Here is a 26,525-nt window from a genome sequence, read left to right as displayed (position 1 = left end):
TTATCTTAATGTTTGGACATTCACACATAATAATCATATAATACATATATGATTTTTTGGGTGTAGAATGTTAAATGTGTGAATGTTTGAAAATGTACACATTTAATGATAATAGATTTATGATTTATTTTTGGTGTAGATTGTTAAATGTGTGAAAGCTTGGACATTCACATATATAATAATAATAATAATAAATTGATGATTTTTTTTAGGTAGAATATTTATCTGAATGTTTGGACATTTACACATATAATAATAATAATAATATAATACATACATGATTTTTTGGGGTGTAGAATGTTAAATGTGTGAATATTTGAAAATTCACACATTTAATAATAGATTTATGATTTTTTTGGTGTAGAATGTTATATATGTGAATGCTTGGACATTCACATATATAATAATAATAATACATTGATGAATTTTTTGGAGGTAGAATGTTATGTATGTGACTATTTGGGCATTCACACATAATAATAATAGTCATAATAATATTATACATATGTGATTTTTTTTTTTTTGGGTGTAGAATGTTAAATGTGTGAATGTTTGGACATTCACACATTTAATGATAATAAAATTGATGATTTTTTTTGGTGTCGAATGTTATATATGTGAATGCTTGGACATTCACATCTATAATAACAATACTAATAATAAATAGATTTTTGGGGGGGTGTAGAATGTTATATATGTGAATGCTTGGACATTTACATAATGATAAGAATATTGATAATAAATTCATTTTTTTTGGTATAGAGTGTTATATATGTGAATGCTTGGACATTCACATATATGATAAGAATAATAATAATATTTCTTTTTTGGGCTACAGAATGTTATATATATATATATATATATATATATATATATATATATATATATATATATATATATATATATATATATATATATATATATATATATATATGAATGCTTGGACATTCACATATATAATAAAAATGAATACATTATTATTTTGGTGTAGAATGTTAAATGTGTGAATGTTTGGAGATTCACACACATAATAATAATGATAATAATATAATACATATATGATTTTTTTGGTGTAGAATGTTAAATGTGTGAATATTTGGACATTCACACATATAATAATAATAATCATAATAATAATATGACACATAAATGATTTTTTTATATAGAATGTTATATATGTGAATGTTTGGACATTCACACATTTAATGATAATAAAATTTATGTTTTTTTTTTGTTGTAGAATGTTATATATGTGAATGCTTGGACATTCACATATGTAATAATAATAATAAATATATTTTTTGGGGGAAATAGAATGTTATATATGTGAATGTTTGGACATTCACATATGTAATAAGAATAATAAAAGAAATGTTTTATATATATATAGAATGTTATATATGTGAATGCTTGGACATTCACATTTATAATAACAATAATAATAAATATATGATTTTTTTGGTTTAGAATTTTGAATGTGTGAATGTTTAGGCATTCAAATAATAATAAAAAATCATTTCTGGTGTAGAATGTTAATCAATATGTGAATGTTTTTTACATTCACACATTTGATAGTAATAATAATTTTAAAAAATTATGATTTTTTGATCCGTGTTGGCCCCTGCGATGAGGTGGCCACTTGTCCAGGGTGCAAACCACCTTCCGCCCGAATGCAGCTGAGATAGGCTCCAGCGACCCCAAAAGGGACAAGCGGTAGAAAATGGATGGATGGATGGAATGCGCCCTGTCCCTGGCCGTGACAGTGGAGTGGGGGAAAAAACCCTCCATAGCAAAGCACATAAACATATCACAGTGATGAAGGGTGATGGGTCGAATGCAGACAATAATTTGGCCACATTTAGTGTGTGTGTGACAATCATTGGTACTTTAACTTAGTATCACAACATACATCTCCAGACTTGCAACAGGAGGGGGGGTGCGGGCCACAGTGGCCGGCTGCAGCTCTTCAGGCGCTGTTAGAATAGTTCCTCTTTTTTCCTCTGAATGTTGCTCATATGACAAACTGACAAGACAAGCTTTTTATTTTGTCCGTTCTTAACATGTACAAGACACATAAGAACTGAAATCACATTTTCGGCACAGTCCCGCTAAGAGCAGACAAACGTTACAAGGGGGGACAAGACTGGACCACAAACGGATCAGCCACTTACGGTGCTCCTTAAAAAGGTGAGAAAAGGGTGACATTGGGAGAGGGGGAAGAGTAAAAAAGGATATCAGTCTAAGGCTGGACCCTCGGGAGGGGTCCAGACTGAGTCCAAGGAAAAAACCTCCCCTAGCATGGCACACATTAAACATGGTACATATAATCACACCAACTTGCAACAGAGGGGGGGTGAGTTGAGGCCCTGGAGGCCGGCTGCCGCTATAGAGCGCTACTCAGCCATCCACAACCCCAGAGGAATTAGGCGGTGGTGAAGGCGTTGATTTGGGGGTGGCGGGGGCGTGCATGTATGCCAATTAACTGGGGTGAGATGTTGAAATGTTTTTGTGGACTGAGGCCGATCTCAAAGTTCGACACCAGGTGTTGTTGAAAAATGCGACCGCCCTCACCATGAGGCAAGAACTAACCCAGACCCAACAAAAAAAAACACATCCGCCTGTTTTTTAAAACATTCTTTTCCCCTTCCTCCGATGCAGGCAAATGGCCTGGCCGCCCTGGGCAAGTACGAGTCCTCCAGCGCCGGCGGCGCCGCGGGCCAGTCCCTCTACGTGGCCAACCACGCCTATTAAAGCGGCACCTCGTTAGTCTTGTATCTGCTCCGCTATTAACCCCCCACAGCTCTGGCATCCACCACTGTCTACTGTATTATAAAATATTATTATTAGATATTTCACATCAGAATGTCAAAACTACTAAAAGGGAGCTGCTGTATTTTCCTCCTCTGATGGAACAAACTAGGTAGCCTTCTTGTCTTGTCCATGTTTGTTCTCACGTTGGACCAGCATGTTTGTGTCTGTAACTCGCCCAACGCACTAGTGCTTTAAAAAAAACGCTGAAATCCTCCCCGGTGGGACCAACAAGACATTTTTCAGTCTGAAGAAGCGAGACGGCACACACAAGGTCTCTCCTCCTGTCCGTCAACGTCGCGTGTCCCGTCCTGAGTGTTAACCTTCGCTTTGAGTTGCGCCAGTTTAGTGTGAAGCTGTCGATATTGTGTGTCATTCCCGCTCCCGCCTCCTCACGCCGGCCCCACCGCCAGAAGAGCGACGTGAGGGCGCTCGGACCAACTCTCTGCTGTACTGGGAAAATGCAATGTTTGTGTGGATATTGTTCTTGAAGCACTCAGTGTGTCAAATAGTGAAAATAAATCAAATATATTAAACTATAAACAGTAGTATGTGTCCTGTAATTCAAAACATGTCCACTGGGGGCAGCACACACTTTTTCACATGCTTTATTTTCAAAACCAATACAATGTATTGATTTTATTTTTATTTTTTACCTGTCGAGCTCGTCTCAAGTTTGATCCCAGGAACCCGGAAGTCATATACAAAAAAAAAATAGTTTTTCTCACTCGAAGTTTAAATTAGGTCTATGTGTCGATATAAAGGTATGTTTGATGCATTTTTTGCATGTTAGATTTTTTGTCAATACCTGTTTTATGACTATTTTCCCTAGAAAGAAAATTCAAAGTGGAATGTTTGCTGTGAAGTAATTGGAACCCAAAATAGGTCAATAATTCCTGACATTGATTTTTTATTTTTTAGTAATTTTAGCCTTTTTTTTTACAGCACTGAATATAATACACTGAAACTCTTGAGAATCCAAAAGGGCCCCACTCATAAAATTTAAAAAACATCCATTATTTACATTTTTTTTTACTTTCAATGTTTATATATATATATATATATATATATATATATATATATATATATATATATATATATATATATATATATATATATGTATATATATATATATATATATATATATATATATATATATGTATGTATATATATATATATATATATATATGTATGTATGTATATATATATGTATGTATGTATGTATATATATATATATATGTATGTATATATATATGTATGTATATATATGTATGTATGTATGTATGTATGTATATATATATATATATATGTATGTATATATATGTATGTATGTATGTATATATATATATATATATGTATGTGTATATATATGTGTATATATATATATACATTGTTTTATTTTTTTACTTTCAACAGATATATATAAACGTTGAAAGTAAAAAACATAAAATAATGTTTGACTTGCTTTTAAAAATCATCATATATATATATATATATATATATATATATATATATATATATACTTATATATATAAATATAAATGTTGAAAGTATAAAAATAAAATAATGTATGACTTGTTTTTAAAAATTATATATATATAATTACTATATATATATTATATAAATTATATATACATATAATTATTATATGTATTATAAATATATGTATATATATTTGTATCTATATATATGTATATATATAAATTATATATATAATATAAACATTGAAATTAAAAAAAAATAATGTATGACTTGTTTTGAAAAAGTATATATATAATTACTATACATATATAAATTATTATATGCATATAATTATTATAAATATTATATTTATTATTATATATTATAAATATAAACGTTGAAAGTACAAAAATAAAATAATGTATGACTTGTTTTTAAAAATTGTATATATATAATTACTATATATATATTATATATACATATAATTATTATATGTATTATAAATATATGTATATATATGTGTATCTCTATATGTATAAATTATATATATAATAAATATAAACATTGAAAGTAAAAAAAATTAAAATAATGTATGACTTGTTTTGAAAAATTATATATATTATAATTACTATACATATATAAATTATTATATACATATAATTATTTTATATATTATATTTATTATTATATATATTATAAATATATGTATCTATATATGTATACATATAAATATATATTTATGTATACATTTGTATGTATATTTATATATGTATGTATATATGTGTATAGATGTATATGTGTGTATATGTACACATGTATATAATTTATTAATACATATGGACACATCTAGATCAACTTCAGATCAATCACTCGATTATAAGTTTTTATTATTGTTTTTGTTCGTTTTGTGCCCTTTTTGTCAAACAAACAAAATATGGAATATTTTCCTCCCTAAACATTTCAAAGTGGAATATTCTATGTGAAGTAATTGGAGCCTCAAATAAGTCAATAATACATAACATTGATTTTTATTATTCATTGATGATTATTATCATTATAATGATTAATGATGTATAATGATAATAAATAATGATCACTATAATTGTTTTTTTTTTATTTTTTAGAAATTACAAATTAAAGAAGAGGTACTACATATGATATAAAAATACTAAAATTATTGAGGATCCAACTTAAAAGAAGTCATACATTTTTTTTTTTTTTTAACTCAAACACTTAAGTTTTGAATAATTTTTTCATGTTTATTTTTTTGTTTTGTTTGTGTATTTGTAGAATGTGCCTCTGGTATTTAAACAAATAGTGTTGGGCCGCAAATGGCTCCCCGGCCACACTTTGGACAACTGGACTAATTAACCACATAAATATGTAGTGTTCATAACATCCTATTGTTTTTATTTCCCACGTTCCATAAATCAGACATTTTTAATTTGGTATCAATGCCATTATTTTCCTTTCGGTAATGTAAGTTGAAACGGGTATGAAAAAGCAAAGGGAACTAAACAAAACTAAAAATTTTACATTAGTGCAAGTTAAGTAGACAAATTATTTTTTTTGAAGAAATTATTGTTTTGTCTTGAACAACCTTTTTTTTTTTTTTTCAATTTTTTGTTGTCGAAGCGGTTTATTGTTTTGTCATTTACAATCTTTTTTTTTTTACCTAACCTTTATTTATAAATTTCAACATTTACAAACAGACGAGAAACAATAATCAAAATAAGTCCAAAAACAGTACAAAACAGCGCCAGGGAGTTGTAAATTCAAAGTGACCAAAATAGAATACAAAAAAATACATAAATAATAAAAGTGCAAAGGCATAGACTCACTCAATTTCAATAAATCACTTCAATTTGCAACACAGCATCATCGTTTTCGCAGCTTTTTTGTTGTTAGAGTGTTTTAATGAAGAGTTAGAGGCACAAAAGATAGGAGAAACTTACATTTATGAATATAAAACTTATGTATAATAATGAGGTTGCAAAGGTAAAATTCCTTTTCAAATGTCACATCTTTAAAACAAAGCACAAATGTATTTATTTATTTTTTATGTAGTGACGTTTTTTTTATTACATTTGCATATCCCGGAAATACGAAAGAATACAAATGTACCCTTTTTTTTTTTTTTTTGAAGCGGTTTAATGTTTTGTACAAAAAAATATATATATAATAAACCGATTTTTTTTTAAAACTTTTATTAGTTCAAATTAAGCCATTGGCTCACTCAATATCAGTAAATAACTTAAATTTGGATCACAACATCATCGTTTTCACAGCTTTTTTGTTGTTAAAGAGTGTTTTAATGTAGGGTTCTAAATCTTTTTTTAAAGGCACAAAAGATAGGAGAAACTTACATTTATGAATATAAAACTTATGTACAATAATGAGGTTGCAAAGGTAAAATTCATTTTCAAATGTCACATCTTTAAAACAAAGCACAAATTTATTTATTTATTTTTTATTTAGTGACGTTTTTTTTTATTACATTTCCATATCCCGGAAATACGAAAGAATACAAATGTACCCTTTTTTTTTTTGAAGCGGTTTATTGTTTTGTCATCTACAATCTTTTTTTTTTAACCTAACCTTTATTTGTAAATTTCAACATTTACAAACAGATAAGAAACAATAATAAAAATAAGTACAAAAACAGTACAAAACAGCGCCAAGGGGTTGTAAATTCAAACAAAAATAGAATACAAAAAAATATATGTATAATAAACTAAATTTTTAAAAAAAACTTTTATTAGTTCAAATTAAGCCATTGGCTCACTCAATATCAGTAAATAACTTAAATTTGGAACACAACATCATCGTTTTCACAGCTTTTTTGTTGTTAAAGAGTGTTTTAATGTAGAGTTCTACACCTTTTTTAAAGGCACAAAAGATAGGAGAAACTTACATTTATGAATATAAAACTTTTTTTGAAGCGGTTTATTGTTTTGTCATTTACAATCTTTTTTTTTTTTACCTAACCTTTATTTGTAAATTTCAACATTTACAAACAGATGAGAAACAATAATCAAAATAAGTACAAAAACAGTACAAAACAGCGCCAGGGGATTGTAAATTCAAATAACAAAAATAGAATACAAAAAAATATATATATAATAAACTGAATTTTTAAAAAAACTTTAATTAGTTCAAATTAAGCCATTGGCTCTCTCAATATCAGTAAATAACTTAAATTTGGAACACAGCATCATCGTTTTTGCAGCTTTTTTGTTGTTAAAGAGTGTTTTAATGTAGAGTTCTACACCTTTTTTAAAGGCACAAAAGATAGGAGAAACTTACATTTATGGATATAAAACTTTTTTTGAAGCGGTTTATTGTTTTGTCATTTACAATCTTTTTTTTTTTTACCTAACCTTTATTTGTACATTTCAACATTTACAAACAGATGAGAAATAATAATCAAAATAAGTACAAAAACAGTACAAAACAGCGCCAGGGGGTTGTAAATTCAAAGTAACAAAAATAGAATACAAAAAAATATATATATAATAAAATGAATTTTTTTTTTAAACTTTTATTAGTTCAAATTAAGCCATTGGCTCACTCAATTTGGAACACAACATCATCGTTTTCACAGCTTTTTTTGTTGTTAAAGAGTGTTTTAATGTAGGGTTCTAAATCTTTTTTTAAAGGCACAAAAGACAGAATATAAAACTTACATTTATGAATATAAAACTTATACATAATAATGAGGTTGCAAAGGTAAATTTCCAACCAAATATCACATCTTTATAACAAAGCACAAATTCGACATGGATTGAAAACATGACGTCACACATTTGATCACGTGATTTATGACGAGGAAGAAGCCACGCCCCAACAAAGATGGCGAGCACGGAAGTGGGTGAGTGCTTTATTTTCGGTCCTTTATTCTTCTTAAATAACATCAAATAAACAACGTCGCTAGGCGCACGTCGCCCTGACGTCAAACACGTGTAAGATAATAACACCACACTTCTCTACGTATTCGGGGAAAAAGGGGTGTGTTTGCTCCTTTTGAAAGCTAGAGACGGTCTGATAATGAAGATCCTGACTAGAACTACTGGGGGCATTTTTATTTGGGAGATTTATTCTTTTCAAACAACAAAAACATGTTTCCAAAGTTCTGCACAACAATATTAAAAACCACATTCAAATATTACCGCGATGAGGTGGCGACTTGTCCAGGGTGTACTTCGTCTTCCGCCCGAATGCAGCTGAGATAGACTTCAGCGACCCCCCCCCCCCCATACCCCAAAAGGGACAAGCGGTAGAAAATCGATGGATGGATATTCAAATATTATCCTGAGCAGCACCAATGACTGAATGAAAACTAAAAAAAATTAAAACCAAAATAAAACAATATTAAAGGTTAATACCAATTAAAACAAGCAATCAATGTTTATTTATGTAGCCCAAAATCACAAGTGTCTCAAAGGGCTGCACAAGCCTCAGATCCCACATCGGGGCAAGGAAAAACTCACAACCCAGTGGGATGACAATGAGAAACTTTGGAGAGGACTGCAGATGTGGTCCATAGTGGATCTAACATAATATTGTGAGAGTCCAGTCCATAGTGGATCTAACATAATAGTGTGAGAGTCCAGTCCATAGTGGATCTAACATAATAGTGTGAGACTCCAGTCCATAGTGGATCTAACATAATATTGTGAGAGTCCAGTCCATAGTGGATCTAACATAATAGTGAGAGTCCAGTCCATAGTGGATCTAACATAATATTGTGAGAGTCCAGTCCATAGTGGATCTAACATAATAGTGTGAGAGTCCAGTCCATAGTGGATCTAACATAATAGTGTGAGAGTCCAGTCCATAGTGGATCTAACATAGTAGTGAGAGTCCAGTCCATAGTGGATCTAACATAATAGTGAGAGTCCAGTCCATAGTGGATCTAACATAATAGTGAGAGTCCAGTCCATAGTGGATCCAACATAATAGTGAGAGTCCAGTCCATAGTGGATCTAGCATAATAGTGAGAGTCCAGTCCATAGTGGATCTAACATAATAGTGAGAGTCCAGTCCATAGTGGATCTAACATAATAGTGAGAGTCCAGTCCATAGTGGATCTAACATAATAGTGAGAGTCCAGTCCATAGTGGATCTAACATAATAGTGAGAGTCCAGTCCATAGTGGATCTAACATAATAGTGAGAGTCCAGTCCATAGTGGATCTAACATAATAGTGAGAGTCCAGTCCATAGTGGATCCAACATAATAGTGAGAGTTTAGTCCATAGTGGATCTAACATAATAGTGAGAGTCCAGTCCATAGTGGATCTAACATAATAGTGAGAGTCCAGTCCATAGTGGATCTAACATAATAGTGAGAGTCCAGTCCATAGTGGATCTAACATAATAGTGAGAGTCCAGTCCATAGTGGATCCAACATAATAGTGAGAGTTTAGTCCATAGTGGATCTAACATAATAGTGAGAGTCCAGTCCATAGTGGATCTAACATAATAGTGAGAGTCCAGTCCATAGTGGATCCAACATAATAGTGAGAGTCCAGTCCATAGTGGATCTAACATAATAGTGAGAGTCCAGTCCATAGTGGATCTAACATAATAGTGAGAGTCCAGTCCATAGTGGATCTAACATAATAGTGAGAGTCCAGTCCAAAGTGGATCTAACATAATAGTCAGAGTCCAGTCCATAGTGGATCTAACATAATAGTGAGAGTCCAGTCCATAGTGGATCTAACATAATAGTGAGAGTCCAGTCCATAGTGGATCTAACATAATAGTGAGAGTCCAGTCCATAGTGGATCTAACATAATATTGTGAGAGTCCAGTCCGTAGTGGATCTAACATAATAGTGTGAGAGTCCAGTCCATAGTGGATCTAACATAATATTTTGAGAGTCCAGTCCATAGTGGATCTAACATAATAGTGTGTGAGTCCAGTCCATAGTGGATCTAACATAATATTGTGAGAGTCCAGTCCATAGTGGATCTAACATAATATTGTGAGAGTCCAGTCCATAGTGGATCTAACATAATAGTGTGTGAGTCCAGTCCATAGTGGATCTAACATAATGGTGAGAGTCCAGTCCATAGTGGATCTAACATAATATTGTGAGAGTCCAGTCCATAGTGGATCTAACATAATGGTGAGAGTCCAGTCCATAGTGGATCTAACATAATATTGTGAGAGTCCAGTCCATAGTGGATCTAACATAATAGTGAGAGTCCAGTCCATAGTGGATCTAACATAATAGTGAGAGTCCAGTCCATAGTGGATTCAACATAATAATGTGAGAGTCCAGTCCATAGTGGATCTAACATAATGGTGAGAGTCCAGTCCATAGTGGATCTAACATAATAGTGAGAGTCCAGTCCATAGTGGATCTAACATAATAGTGAGAGTCCAGTCCATAGTGGATTCAACATAATAGTGAGAGTCCAGTCCATAGTGGATCCAACATAATAGTGAGAGTCCAGTCCATAGTGGATCTAACATAATAGTGAGAGTCCAGTCCATAGTGGATCTAACATAATAGTGAGAGTCCAGTCCATAGTGGATCTAACATAATAGTGAGAGTTCAGTCCATAGTGGATCTAACATAATAGTGAGAGTCCAGTCCATAGTGGATCTAACATAATAGTGAGAGTCCAGTCCATAGTGGATCTAACATAATAATGTGAGAGTCCAGTCCATAGTGGATCTAACATAATAGTTAGAGTCCAGTCCATAGTGGATCTAACATAATAGTGTGTGAGTCCAGTCCATAGTGGATCTAACATAATAGTGAGAGTCCAGTCCATAGTGGATCTAACATAATAGTGAGAGTCCAGTCCATAGTGGATCTAACATAATAGTGTGTGAGTCCAGTCCATAGTGGATCTAACATAATAGTGAGAGTCCAGTCCATAGTGGATCTAACATAATAGTGAGAGTCCAGTCCATAGTGGATCTAACATAATAGTGAGAGTCCAGTCCATAATGGATCTAACATAATAGTGAGAGTCCAGTCCATAGTGGATCTAACATAATAGTGAGAGTCCAGTCCATAATGGATCTAACATAATAGTGAGAGTCCAGTCCATAGTGGATCCAACATAATAGTGAGAGTCCAGTCCATAGTGGATTCAACATAATAATGTGAGAGTCCAGTCCATAGTGGATCTAACATAATAGTGAGAGTCCAGTCCATAGTGGATCTAACATAATAGTGAGAGTCCAGTCCATAGTGGGTCCAACATAATAGTGAGAGTCCAGTCCATAGTGGATCTAACATAATAGTGAGAGTCCAGTCCATAGTGGATTAAACATAATGGTCAGAGTCCAGTCCAAAGTGGATCTAACATAATAGTCAGAGTCCAGTCCATAGTGGATCTAACATAATAGTGAGAGAGTCCAGTCCATAGTGGATCTAACATAATAGTGAGAGTCCAGTCCATAGTGGATCTAACATAATAGTGAGAGTCCAGTCCATAGTGGATCTAACATAATAGTGAGAGTCCAGTCCATAGTGGATCTAACATAATAGTGAGAGTCCAGTCCATAGTGGATCTAACATAATAGTCAGAGTCCAGTCCATAGTGGATCTAACATAATAGTGAGAGTCCAGTCCATAGTGGATCTAACATAATAGTGAGAGTCCAGTCCATAGTGGATCTAACATAATAGTGAGAGTCCAGTCCATAGTGGATCTAACATAATATTGTGAGAGTCCAGTCCGTAGTGGATCTAACATAATAGTGTGAGAGTCCAGTCCATAGTGGATCTAACATAATATTGTGAGAGTCCAGTCCATAGTGGATCTAACATAATATTTTGAGAGTCCAGTCCATAGTGGATCTAACATAATATTGTGAGAGTCCAGTCCATAGTGGATCTAACATAATATTGTGAGAGTCCAGTCCATAGTGGATCTAACATAATAGTGTGTGAGTCCAGTCCATAGTGGATCTAACATAATGGTGAGAGTCCAGTCCATAGTGGATCTAACATAATATTGTGAGAGTCCAGTCCATAGTGGATCTAACATAATGGTGAGAGTCCAGTCCATAGTGGATCTAACATAATATTGTGAGAGTCCAGTCCATAGTGGATCTAACATAATAGTGAGAGTCCAGTCCATAGTGGATCTAACATAATAGTGAGAGTCCAGTCCATAGTGGATCTAGCATAATAGTGAGAGTCCAGTCCATAGTGGATCTAACATAATAGTGAGAGTCCAGTCCATAGTGGATCTAACATAATAGTGAGAGTCCAGTCCATAGTGGATCTAACATAATAGTGAGAGTCCAGTCCATAGTGGATCTAACATAATAGTGAGAGTCCAGTCCATAGTGGATCTAACATAATAGTGAGAGTCCAGTCCATAGTGGATCTAACATAATAGTGAGAGTCCAGTCCATAGTGGATCCAACATAATAGTGAGAGTTTAGTCCATAGTGGATCTAACATAATAGTGAGAGTCCAGTCCATAGTGGATCTAACATAATAGTGAGAGTCCAGTCCATAGTGGATCTAACATAATAGTGAGAGTCCAGTCCATAGTGGATCTAACATAATAGTGAGAGTCCAGTCCATAGTGGATCCAACATAATAGTGAGAGTTTAGTCCATAGTGGATCTAACATAATAGTGAGAGTCCAGTCCATAGTGGATCTAACATAATAGTGAGAGTCCAGTCCATAGTGGATCCAACATAATAGTGAGAGTCCAGTCCATAGTGGATCTAACATAATAGTGAGAGTCCAGTCCATAGTGGATCTAACATAATAGTGAGAGTCCAGTCCATAGTGGATCTAACATAATAGTGAGAGTCCAGTCCAAAGTGGATCTAACATAATAGTCAGAGTCCAGTCCATAGTGGATCTAACATAATAGTGAGAGTCCAGTCCATAGTGGATCTAACATAATAGTGAGAGTCCAGTCCATAGTGGATCTAACATAATAGTGAGAGTCCAGTCCATAGTGGATCTAACATAATATTGTGAGAGTCCAGTCCGTAGTGGATCTAACATAATAGTGTGAGAGTCCAGTCCATAGTGGATCTAACATAATATTTTGAGAGTCCAGTCCATAGTGGATCTAACATAATAGTGTGTGAGTCCAGTCCATAGTGGATCTAACATAATATTGTGAGAGTCCAGTCCATAGTGGATCTAACATAATATTGTGAGAGTCCAGTCCATAGTGGATCTAACATAATAGTGTGTGAGTCCAGTCCATAGTGGATCTAACATAATGGTGAGAGTCCAGTCCATAGTGGATCTAACATAATATTGTGAGAGTCCAGTCCATAGTGGATCTAACATAATGGTGAGAGTCCAGTCCATAGTGGATCTAACATAATATTGTGAGAGTCCAGTCCATAGTGGATCTAACATAATAGTGAGAGTCCAGTCCATAGTGGATCTAACATAATAGTGAGAGTCCAGTCCATAGTGGATTCAACATAATAATGTGAGAGTCCAGTCCATAGTGGATCTAACATAATGGTGAGAGTCCAGTCCATAGTGGATCTAACATAATAGTGAGAGTCCAGTCCATAGTGGATCTAACATAATAGTGAGAGTCCAGTCCATAGTGGATTCAACATAATAGTGAGAGTCCAGTCCATAGTGGATCCAACATAATAGTGAGAGTCCAGTCCATAGTGGATCTAACATAATAGTGAGAGTCCAGTCCATAGTGGATCTAACATAATAGTGAGAGTCCAGTCCATAGTGGATCTAACATAATAGTGAGAGTTCAGTCCATAGTGGATCTAACATAATAGTGAGAGTCCAGTCCATAGTGGATCTAACATAATAGTGAGAGTCCAGTCCATAGTGGATCTAACATAATAATGTGAGAGTCCAGTCCATAGTGGATCTAACATAATAGTTAGAGTCCAGTCCATAGTGGATCTAACATAATAGTGTGTGAGTCCAGTCCATAGTGGATCTAACATAATAGTGAGAGTCCAGTCCATAGTGGATCTAACATAATAGTGAGAGTCCAGTCCATAGTGGATCTAACATAATAGTGTGTGAGTCCAGTCCATAGTGGATCTAACATAATAGTGAGAGTCCAGTCCATAGTGGATCTAACATAATAGTGAGAGTCCAGTCCATAGTGGATCTAACATAATAGTGAGAGTCCAGTCCATAATGGATCTAACATAATAGTGAGAGTCCAGTCCATAGTGGATCTAACATAATAGTGAGAGTCCAGTCCATAATGGATCTAACATAATAGTGAGAGTCCAGTCCATAGTGGATCCAACATAATAGTGAGAGTCCAGTCCATAGTGGATTCAACATAATAATGTGAGAGTCCAGTCCATAGTGGATCTAACATAATAGTGAGAGTCCAGTCCATAGTGGATCTAACATAATAGTGAGAGTCCAGTCCATAGTGGGTCCAACATAATAGTGAGAGTCCAGTCCATAGTGGATCAAACATAATAGTCAGAGTCCAGTCCAAAGTGGATCTAACATAATAGTCAGAGTCCAGTCCATAGTGGATCTAACATAATAGTGAGAGAGTCCAGTCCATAGTGGATCTAACATAATAGTGAGAGTCCAGTCCATAGTGGATCTAACATAATAGTGAGAGTCCAGTCCATAGTGGATCTAACATAATAGTGAGAGTCCAGTCCATAGTGGATCTAACATAATATTGTGAGAGTCCAGTCCGTAGTGGATCTAACATAATAGTGTGAGAGTCCAGTCCATAGTGGATCTAACATAATATTGTGAGAGTCCAGTCCATAGTGGATCTAACATAATATTGTGAGAGTCCAGTCCATAGTGGATCTAACATAATATTGTGAGAGTCCAGTCCATAGTGGATCTAACATAATAGTGTGTGAGTCCAGTCCATAGTGGATCTAACATAATGGTGAGAGTCCAGTCCATAGTGGATCTAACATAATATTGTGAGAGTCCAGTCCATAGTGGATCTAACATAATGGTGAGAGTCCAGTCCATAGTGGATCTAACATAATATTGTGAGAGTCCAGTCCATAGTGGATCTAACATAATAGTGAGAGTCCAGTCCATAGTGGATCTAACATAATAGTGAGAGTCCAGTCCATAGTGGATTCAACATAATAATGTGAGAGTCCAGTCCATAGTGGATCTAACATAATGGTGAGAGTCCAGTCCATAGTGGATCTAACATAATAGTGAGAGTCCAGTCCATAGTGGATCTAACATAATAGTGAGAGTCCAGTCCATAGTGGATTCAACATAATAGTGAGAGTCCAGTCCATAGTGGATATAACATAATAGTGAGAGTCCAGTCCATAGTGGATCTAACATAATAGTGAGAGTCCAGTCCATAGTGGATTCAACATAATAATGTGAGAGTCCAGTCCATAGTGGATCTAACATAATGGTGAGAGTCCAGTCCATAGTGGATCTAACATAATATTGTGAGAGTCCAGTCCATAGTGGATATAACATAATAGTGAGAGTCCAGTCCATAGTGGATCTAACATAATAGTGAGAGTCCAGTCCATAGTGGATTCAACATAATAGTGAGAGTCCAGTCCATAGTGGATCCAACATAATAGTGAGAGTCCAGTCCATAGTGGATCTAACATAATAGTGAGAGTCCAGTCCATAGTGGATCTAACATAATAGTGAGAGTCCAGTCCATAGTGGATGTAACATAATAGTGTGAGAGTCCAGTCTATAGTGGATCTAGTTAATAGTGTGAGAGTCCAGTCCATAGTGGATCTAACATAATAGTGAGAGTCCAGTCCATAGTGGATCTAACATAATAGTGAGAGTCCAGTCCATAGTGGATCTAACATAATAGTGAGAGTCCAGTCCATAGTGGATCTAACATAATAGTGTGAGAGTCCAGTCTATAGTGGATCTAGTTAATAGTGTGAGAGTCCAGTCCATAGTGGATCTAACATAATAGTGAGAGTCCAGTCCATAGTGGATCCAACATAATAGTGTGAGAGTCCAGTCCATAGTGGATCTAACATAATTGTGAGAGTCCAGTCCATAGTGGATCTAACATAATAGTGTGAGAGTCCAGTCCATAGTGGATCTAGCACAATATTGTGAGAGTCCAGTCCATGGTGGATCTAACATAATATTGTGAGAGTCCAGTCCATTGTGGATCTAGCACAATATTGTGAGAGTCCAGTCCATAGTGGATCTAACATAATAGTGAGAGAGTTCAGTCCATAGTGGATCTAACATAATAGTGAGAGTCCAGTCCATAGTGGATCTAACATAATAGTGAGAGTCCAGTCCATAGTGGATCTAACATAATAGTGAGAGTCCAGTCCATAGTGGATCTAACATAATAGTGAGAGTCCAGTCCATAGTGGATCTAACATAATAGTGAGAGAGTTCAGTCCATAGTGGATCTAACATAATAGTGAGAGTCCAGTCCATAGTGGATCCAACATAATAGTGAGAGTCCAGTCCATAGTGGATCTAACATAATAGTGAGAGTCCAGTCCATAGTGGATCTAACATAATAGTGACAGTCCAGTCCATAGTGGATCTAACATAATAGTGTGAGTCCAGTCCATAGTGGATCTAACATAATATTGAGAGTCCAGTCCATAGTGGATCTAACATAATAGTGAGAGTCCAGTCCATAGTGGATCTAACATAATAGTGAGAGTCCAGTCCATAGTGGATTCAACATAATAATGTGAGAGTCCAGTCCATAGTGGATCTAACATAATGGTGAGAGTCCAGTCCATAGTGGATCTAACATAATAGTGAGAGTCCAGTCCATAGTGGATCTAACATAATAGTGAGAGTCCAGTCCATAGTGGATTCAACATAATAGTGAGAGTCCAGTCCATAGTGGATATAACATAATAGTGAGAGTCCAGTCCATAGTGGATCTAACATAATAGTGAGAGTCCAGTCCATAGTGGATTCAACATAATAATGTGAGAGTCCAGTCCATAGTGGATCTAACATAATGGTGAGAGTCCAGTCCATAGTGGATCTAACATAATATTGTGAGAGTCCAGTCCATAGTGGATATAACATAATAGTGAGAGTCCAGTCCATAGTGGATCTAACATAATAGTGAGAGTCCAGTCCATAGTGGATTCAACATAATAGTGAGAGTCCAGTCCATAGTGGATCCAACATAATAGTGAGAGTCCAGTCCATAGTGGATCTAACATAATAGTGAGAGTCCAGTCCATAGTGGATCTAACATAATAGTGAGAGTCCAGTCCATAGTGGATGTAACATAATAGTGAGAGTCCAGTCCATAGTGGATGTAACATAATAGTGTGAGAGTCCAGTCTATAGTGGATCTAGTTAATAGTGTGAGAGTCCAGTCCATAGTGGATCTAACATAATAGTGAGAGTCCAGTCCATAGTGGATGTAACATAATAGTGAGAGTCCAGTCCATAGTGGATCTAACATAATAGTGAGAGTCCAGTCCATAGTGGATCTAACATAATAGTGAGAGTCCAGTCCATAGTGGATCTAACATAATAGTGAGAGTCCAGTCCATAGTGGATCTAACATAATAGTGTGAGAGTCCAGTCTATAGTGGATCTAGTTAATAGTGTGAGAGTCCAGTCCATAGTGGATCTAACATAATAGTGAGAGTCCAGTCCATAGTGGATCCAACATAATAGTGTGAGAGTCCAGTCCATAGTGGATCTAACATAATTGTGAGAGTCCAGTCCATAGTGGATCTAACATAATAGTGTGAGAGTCCAGTCCATAGTGGATCTAGCACAATATTGTGAGAGTCCAGTCCATGGTGGATCTAACATAATATTGTGAGAGTCCAGTCCATTGTGGATCTAGCACAATATTGTGAGAGTCCAGTCCATAGTGGATCTAACATAATAGTGAGAGAGTTCAGTCCATAGTGGATCTAACATAATAGTGAGAGTCCAGTCCATAGTGGATCTAACATAATAGTGAGAGTCCAGTCCATAGTGGATCTAACATAATAGTGAGAGAGTTCAGTCCATAGTGGATCTAACATAATAGTGAGAGTCCAGTCCATAGTGGATCTAACATAATAGTGAGAGTCCAGTCCATAGTGGATCTAACATAATAGTGAGAGTCCAGTCCATAGTGGATCTAACATAATAGTGACAGTCCAGTCCATAGTGGATCTAACATAATAGTGTGAGTCCAGTCCATAGTGGATCTAACATAATATTGAGAGTCCAGTCCATAGTGGATCTAACATAATAGTGAGAGTCCAGTCCATAGTGGATCTAACATAATAGTGAGAGTGTTTATCTAGTGTTTGTCATGTTTTTATTTCTATTTCATCTATGTTTGTATGTTTTATGTAGTGTTTATCATGTTTTTATATCTTATCTATATTTCTTTGATTTATCTTGTGTTTTTCATGTTTTATTTCTATTTTATCTATATTTCTATGATTTATCTAGTGTTTATCTTGTGTTTTTCATGTTTTTATTTCTATTTTATTTATACTTCTATGATTTATCTATTGTTTATCTAGTGTTGTTCATGTTGTTATTTCAATTTTATCTATATTTCTATGATTTATCTAGTGTTTATCTTGTGTTTTTCATGTTTTTTATTTCTATGATTTATCTAGTGTTTGTGTAGTGTTTTTCAGGTTTTTATTTCTCTTATATCTATATTTCTATGATTTATCTTGTGTTTATCTAGTGTTTTTCATGTTTTTATTTCTATTTCATCTATGTTTCTATGTTTTATTTAGTGTTTATCTAGTGTTTTTCATGTTTTTATTTCTATTTTATCTATATTTCTATGTTTTATCTAGTGTTTATGTAGTTTTTCATGTTTTTATTTGTATTTGATAATGTTTCTGTTTTATCTAGTGTTTATCTAGTGTTTTTCATGTTTTTATTTCTATTTTATCTATGTTTCTATGTTTTATCTAGTGTTTATCTAGTGTTTTTCATGTTTTTGTTTCGATTTAAATTTTCTATTATATATTCTAATTTTCTATTATTTTTTTTAACGTTTTTAAACTTTGTTACACTTTGCGATTTTAACTAATACATTATTATTTATTGTTATTAGTTTTTTTAATCTAGTGTTTAGCGTTTTTCCATGTTTTTATTTATATTTTATCTATGTTTCTATGTTTTATCTGCCGTTGTGTCCTTGGGCAAGACACTTTACCCACCTGCGCCCAGTGCCACCCACACTGGTTTAAATGTAACTTAGATATTGGGTTTCACTTTGTAAAGCGCTTTGAGTCGCTAGAGAAAAGCACTATATAAATATAATTCACTTCACTTCACTGTTTTATCTAGTGTTTTTCATGTTTTTATTTAGATTTTAATTTTCTATTATATATTCAAATGTTCTATTTTTTTTTTTACCTTTTTTATAATTTGTAGCACTTTGCAAATGTATTATTATTATTTATTGTTATTAGTTTTTTTAATCTACTTCAGTGTTTTTCATGTTTTTAATTTTGATTTTATCTATGTTTCCATGTTTTATCTAGTGTTTTTCATGTTTTTATTTCGAGTTTAATTGTCTATTATATATTCCAACTTTCAATTTTTTTTTACCTTTTTTATACTTTTTAGCACTTTACGATTTTAACTAATTTATCATTATTATTTATTGTTATTTGTTTTTTATTTAGTGTTTATCTAGTGTTTTTCATGTTTTTTTTTCTATTTTATCTATGTTTCCATGTTTTATCTAGTGTTTTTCATGTTTTTATTTCGAGTTTAATTGTCTATTATATATTCCAACTTTCCATTTTTTTTACCTTTTTTATACTTTTTAGCACTTTACGATTTTAACTAATTTATCATTATTATTTATTGTTATTTGTTTTTTATTTAGTGTTTATCTAGTGTTTTTCATGTTTTTTTTCTATTTTATCTATTTTTCTATGTTTTATCTAGTGTTTTTCATGTTTTTATTTAGATTTTAATTTTCTATTATATATTCAAATGTTCTATTTTTATTTTTTTTACCTTTTTTATAATTTGTAGCACTTTGCTAATTTATTGTCATTATTTATTGTTGTTTTTTTAATCTACTGTTTATTCAGTGTTTTTCATGTTTTTATTTCGATTTTATCTATGTTTCCATGTTTTATCTAGTGTTTTTCATGTTTTTATTTCTATTTTCTTTTTCTATTATATATTCTAACTTATTTTTATTTTACCTTTTTTTTATACGTTGTGGCACTTGGCGATTTCAACACATTTTTTTGTTATTATTTATTGTTTTTTATTTTGGTTATTTATTATTATTTATGTTGGTTGTTCATTTAAAACACTTTTTTTTAAAAAGTATTTCAATACTGGACTCAACGAGAGCGTGTCATGTAATTATAAGATGAAACTGAAGATGGCGGTAATGCAACACATGGATGCCGACTGCCTTAAAACTGTAAAGAAGAAGAAGTATATGAAAGTATGGAGTATATTTTCTAATTGGCTTAATGGTTTATGATTATCAATCAACTCTTGTATAATGATCAAGATTACAAAGGCCTTTAAATTGATATATTTGTTAAAAACAAAGTAATTTAGGTAGCCCCCTTTTTAAAATATATTTATTATTATTATTATTATTTATTAATATTTAATACCGTATTTGCTTTAGTTTTCTTCCCTTGTTGTTGAAAGTGCCTTGACTGTTGAGTGAATTATAATGTATGTTGGTTGTTCAATTAAAAAAACAACAATAAATTAAAGCTGCAAGCAGCGTTGGTCGGGGCCGCCTTTGGCTGCTGCCGCCGAGACTCAAGCCCTGGTCTTAGTCAGACCTACATAGAAGTTTTTTATTCATGTCTCTACGACATTCCTAACAGAAGTTACAAGCAGTTTTTTCTGTGTTTTTTCTTAGGGGGCGCTAGAGCACACTTTTGATTTTTGGGGTTTGTTTTTTTTTATTAGATGGCAATTTTTGCCAGTCCTAATGTGTGTGTAAAATTTGGTGAGTTTTGAAGCAGGTTAAGGGGGTGAAATTATAGATCGTTTTTTCTGGATGTTGTTGATAAATGGCTTTCGCTTTCAATAGTAGTGCTTTAACTTGCACCTTGAAGCATTTTAAGGGGGTCAAATTACAACTCAAAGAGGCAAAAATGATATTTTTTAGGAAAATTTGCGCAGGTTTTTTTGATGGTGCGTAAAATCCAAACCGGAGCAGTAATCAAAACTCTTTCGATAACTTTTAATTAAAAGGGTTCAAACTCTCTTCTGTGCGAATTTGAAGCTGAAATGACAAACACGCTCAGAGGAGATAACGTTTGAAAAAGGTGACGGGTGTTTACAAAACTTTTATTTTGAAGGGGTAATTTTTAACTTCCTGTTGATTTTTGCTGAAGGATGTTGATCATTAAAATGTAGGTCTAAGTGAGACCTACATGGAGGTTTTTCTTTCATGTCTTTCCGACATTCCTACGGGAAGTTACAAGCATTTTTGTCTGTGTTTTCTTCCTAGGAGCAGTTTTTTCTTTGTTTTATTCAGCGCAATTTTGAGTTTTGGGGTTTGGTTTTTTCATTATATTGCAATTTTTGCCAGTCCCGATGTGTGCGCCAAGTTTGGTGAGTTTTGAAGCATTTTAAGGGGGTCAAAGAGGCAAAAATAGCATTTTTTGCAAAAATGTTGCTTTGAAGGCGTTTTTGCCAACTTCCTGTTGATTTTTGCTATAGAAGTTTAAATTGGGAAATGTAGGTCTAAGTCAGACCTACATAGAGGTTTTTGTTTTATGTCTCTACGACATTCCTAACGGAAGTTACAAGCAGTCTGTTTTTTTTTTCTACGGGGCGCTAGAGCGCATTTTTTATTTTTGGGGTTTGGTTTTTTCATTATATCGCAATTTCTGCCAGTCCTGATGTGTGCGCCAAGTTTGGTGAGTTTTGAAGCATTTTAAGGGGGTCAAATTACAGCTCAAAGAGGCAAAAATAGCATTTTTTGCGAAAATTTTGCTTTGAAGGGGATTTTGCCAACTTCCTGTTGATTTTTGCTATAGAAGTTTAAATTGGGAAATGTAGGTCTAAGTCAGACCTACATAGAGGTTTTTGTTTCATGTCTCTACGACATTCCTAACGGAAGTTACAAGCAGTCTGGTTTTTTTTTTCTAGGGGGCGCTAGAGCGCATTTTTGATTTTTGGGGTTTGGTTTTTCTATTAGATGGCAATTTTCGCCAGTTCTGATGAGTGTGTGAAATTTGGTGAGTTTTGAAGCATGTTCAGGGGGTCAAAATACAGTTTAAGGAGGCGTCGGAATAATAATAAATAAAGAATTAAAGCTGCAAGCAGCGTTGGTCGGGTCCGCCGTTGGCCGCTGCCGCCGCTACTCAAACCCTGGTCTAAGTCAGACCAACATAGAGGTTTTTATTTCATGTCTCTACGACATTTCTAACAGAAGTTACATGCAGTTTTGTCTGGGTTTTTTCCTAGGGGGCGCTAAGCGCAATTTAGATTTTTGGGGTTTGGTTTTTTATTAGATGGCAGTTTTTGCCAGTCCTGATATGTGTGTAAAATTTGGTGAGTTTTGAAGCATGTTAAGGGGGTGAAATTACAGATCGACAATTCTGGATGTTGTTGATAAATGGCTTTTGCTTGGCATAGTAGGGCTTTAACTTGCACTTTGAAGCATTTTAAGTAGGTCAAATTACAGTTTAAAGAGGCAAAAAAGACATTTTTTAGGAAACTTTGCGCAGGGGTTTTTTGAAGGCGCGTAAAATCCAAACCGGAGAACTTATCAAAAATTTGTTCGACCACTTTTTTTAAAAGGGTTCAATCTCTCTCCTGTGCGAGTTTGAAGCCAAAACGACAAACGCACTGGGAGGAGTTTCGATTTGAAAAAGGTGACGGGTTTTTACAAAACTTTTATTTTGAAGGGGCAATTTTTAACTTCCTGTTGATTTTTGCCGAAGGATGTCAATTATCGAAATGTAGGTCTAAGTGAGCCCTTGATAGAAGTTTTTGTTTCATGTCTTTCCGACATTCCTACCGGAAGTTACAAGCAGTTTTGTCTGTGTTTTCTTCCTGGAAGCAGTTTTTTCTGTGTTTTATAAAAAAATTGCGGTACAGCGCAATTTTGAGTTTTTTTTTTTTTTTTTTTTCATTAGATTGCAATTTCTGCCAGTCCTGATGTGTGTGCCAAGTTTGGTGAGTTTTGAAACATTTTAAGGGGGTCAAATTGCAGCTCAAAGAGGCAAAAATAGCATTTTTTGCGAAAATTTTGCTTTGAATGAGTTTTTGCAAAATTTCTGTTGATTTTGGGTATAGGCATTTCTAATGGGGAATATAGGTTTAAGTCAGACCTACATAGAGGTTTTTGTTCCATGTCTTTACGACATTCCTAACGGAAGTTACAAGCAGTCTGTTTTTTTTTTCTAGGGGGCGCTAGAGCGCATTTTTGATTTTTGGGGTTTGGTTTTTCTATTAGATGGCAATTTTTGCCAGTTCTGACGAGTGTGTGAAATTTGGTGAGTTTTGAAGCATGTTCAGGGGGTCAAAATACAGTTTAAGGAGGCGTCGGAATAATAATAAATAAAGAATTAAAGCTGCAAGCAGCGTTGGTCGGGTCCGCCGTTGGCCGCTGCCGCCGCTACTCAAACCCTGGTCTAAGTCAGACCAACATAGAGGTTTTTATTTCATGTCTCTACGACATTTCTAACAGAAGTTACATGCAGTTTTGTCTGGGTTTTTTCCTAGGGGGCGCTAAGCGCAATTTAGATTTTTGGGGTTTGGTTTTTTATTAGATGGCAGTTTTTGCCAGTTCTGATATGTGTGTAAAATTTGGTGAGTTTTGAAGCATGTTAAGGGGGTGAAATTACAGATCGACAATTCTAGGTGTTGTTGATAAATGGCTTTTGCTTGGCATAGTAGGGCTTTAACTTGCACTTTGAAGCATTTTAAGTAGGTCAAATTACAGTTTAAAGAGGCAAAAAAGACATTTTTTAGGAAACTTTGCGCAGGGGTTTTTTGAAGGCGCGTAAAATCCAAATCGGAGAACTTATCAAAAATTTGTTCGACCACTTTTTTTAAAAGGGTTCAATCTCTCTCCTGTGCGAGTTTGAAGCCAAAACGACAAACGCACTGGGAGGAGTTTCGATTTGAAAAAGGTGACGGGTTTTCACAAAACTTTTATTTTGAAGGGGCAATTTTTTACTTCCTGTTGATTTTTGCCGAAGGATGTCAATTATCGAAATGTAGGTCTAAGTGAGCCCTTGATAGAAGTTTTTGTTTCATGTCTTTCCGACATTCCTACCGGAAGTTACAAGCAGTTTTGTCTGTGTTTTCTTCCTGGAAGCAGTTTTTTCTGTGTTTTATAAAAAAATTGCGGTACAGCGCAATTTTGAGTTTTTTTTTGTTTTTTTTCATTAGATTGCAATTTCTGCCAGTCCTGATGTGTGTGCCAAGTTTGGTGAGTTTTGAAACATTTTAAGGGGGTCAAATTGCAGCTCAAAGAGGCAAAAATAGCATTTTTTGCGAAAATTTTGCTTTGAATGAGTTTTTGCAAAATTTCTGTTGATTTTGGGTATAGGCATTTCTAATGGGTAATCTAGGTCTAAGTCAGACCTACATAGAGGTTTTTGTTCCATGTCTTTACGACATTCCTAACGGAAGTTACAAGCAGTCTGTTTTTTTTTTTCGTAGGGGGCGCTAGCGCGCATTTTTCATTTTTGGGGTTTGGTTTTTCTATTAGATGGCAATTTTCGCCAGTTCTGATGAGTGTGTGAAATTTGGTGAGTTTTGAAGCATGGTCAGGGGGTCAAAATACAGTTCAAGGAGGCGTCGGAATAATAATAAATAAAGAATAATAAAACGCGCGAAAAACAATAGGTGGGAGTCCTTTGGCAATAATAATAAATAATAATAAATAAAGAATAATAAAGAATAATAAAACGCACAAAAAACAATAGGTGGGAGTCCTTTGGCAATGGCCATATGGGCCCTAATAATACGGGACTTGAGGAGAGTGTAGTGCACTTCCAAACCTGAAGATGGCAGTAATGCAAGACTTGGATGCCAGCTGTTGTAAAAATGTAAAGACAAATAAGGTCGCTATGTAAGCTTTGATGAAAGAATAAAGCCAATTAGCTGTGATGAAGCTTAAAGTCCATCTTTAGTTTGCTCACAGTTGTATAAAACATTAACGTGCATTCAAAAAAAGACTATTTTTCTTTTCATTTGTCAGAGCGTCGGCGTTGCAAGCTCGCCTCCATGTCCATCGCCGCCATGGTCATCCTCCTGGGGGTCCCTCTGTGGTGGCGGACCACCGCTACTTACCGCGCTTGGCTGCCCGTCAGCGAGATCCAGGAGCTGGGTAACCTCCAGGTGGGCGTCGGCCTCCCTCCCCTCCCTCGCCGCGGCTTCCGTTCTCTCATCTTCCCGCTTTCGTCTCCTCCCAGCTGCTCCTGAGCGCCGACGTGGAGGTTGTGTTCGCGCGGGGGACGCTGGTGGCGGAGCAGCAGAAGAAGATCCCGCAGACACGGACACGCGTGGAGGAACACGCAATAGACGGTGATTTCACACGGACACAAACACACTGGGGAAGTCAACTCGGGAGGGGTGTGTTCCACTCCCGTCCTGCGGGTGGCGACAGTGTCCATCACAGGTGCTTGACTGTTGAAAGTGTTGAGGGTGTTTCTGCTATCCGGGCAACAAAAGCTACAAACCCCGTTTCCATACGAGTTGGGAAATTGTGTTAGATGTAAATATAAACAGAATACAATGATCATTTTCAACCCAAATTCAGTTGAATATGCTACAAAGACAACATATTTGATGTTCAAACTCATAAACTTTGTTATTTGTTGCAAATAATCATCGGATTTAGAATTTGATGCCAGCAACACGTGACAAAGAAGTTGGGAAAGGTGGCAGTAAATACTGATAAAGTTGAGGAATGCTCATCAAACACTTATTTGGAGCATCCCACAGGTGTGCAGGCTAATTGGGAACAGGTGGGTGCCATGAAAAACAGCTTCCCCAAAAAATGCTCAGTCTTTCACAAGAAAGGATGGGGCGAGGTACACCCCTTTGTCCACAACTGTGTGAGCAAATAGTCAAACAGTTTAAGAACAACCTTTCTCAAAGTGACATTGCAAGAAATTTAGGGATTTCAACATCTACGCTCCATAATATCATCAAAAGGTTCAGAGAATCTGGAGAAATCACTCCACGTAAGCGGCATGGCCGGAAACCAACATTGTATGACCGTGACCTTCAATCTCTTATCAAAAACCGACATCAATCTCTAAAGGATATCACCACATGGGCTCAGGAACACTTCACAAAACCACTATCACTAAATACAGTTAGTCGCTACATCTGTAAGTGCAAGT

The 26,525-nt window shown here is 34.7% G+C and overlaps 2 protein-coding genes across 2 annotated transcripts in view; both read left to right on the top strand.

Moving 5' to 3' along the window:
* The window catches only part of aldocb (aldolase C, fructose-bisphosphate, b), a 49,791-nt gene extending 46,440 nt beyond the window's left edge, over positions 1-3,351 (top strand). Inside the window, exon 9 of the mRNA XM_061899394.1 lies at positions 2,659-3,351. Within this exon, the coding sequence (XP_061755378.1) occupies positions 2,659-2,751 (93 nt within the window). The 3' untranslated portion in view covers positions 2,752-3,351. The remainder of the gene's footprint in view (positions 1-2,658) is intronic.
* Positions 3,352-8,020: 4,669 nt separating this feature from the next.
* Positions 8,021-26,525, top strand: part of pigs (phosphatidylinositol glycan anchor biosynthesis, class S) — a 38,639-nt gene continuing 20,134 nt past the window's right edge. Inside the window, exons 1-3 of the mRNA XM_061899393.1 lie at positions 8,021-8,140; positions 25,376-25,515; positions 25,590-25,701. Of these exons, the coding sequence (XP_061755377.1) occupies positions 8,122-8,140; positions 25,376-25,515; positions 25,590-25,701 (271 nt within the window). The 5' untranslated portion in view covers positions 8,021-8,121. The remainder of the gene's footprint in view (positions 8,141-25,375; positions 25,516-25,589; positions 25,702-26,525) is intronic.

Source organism: Nerophis ophidion, linkage group LG04 (assembly GCF_033978795.1).
Source record: "Nerophis ophidion isolate RoL-2023_Sa linkage group LG04, RoL_Noph_v1.0, whole genome shotgun sequence".
NCBI classification, from domain to species: domain Eukaryota; kingdom Metazoa; phylum Chordata; class Actinopteri; order Syngnathiformes; family Syngnathidae; genus Nerophis; species Nerophis ophidion.
Note: the sequence above shows the minus strand (reverse complement) of the source record. Positions and strands in the feature narration are given on the sequence as shown.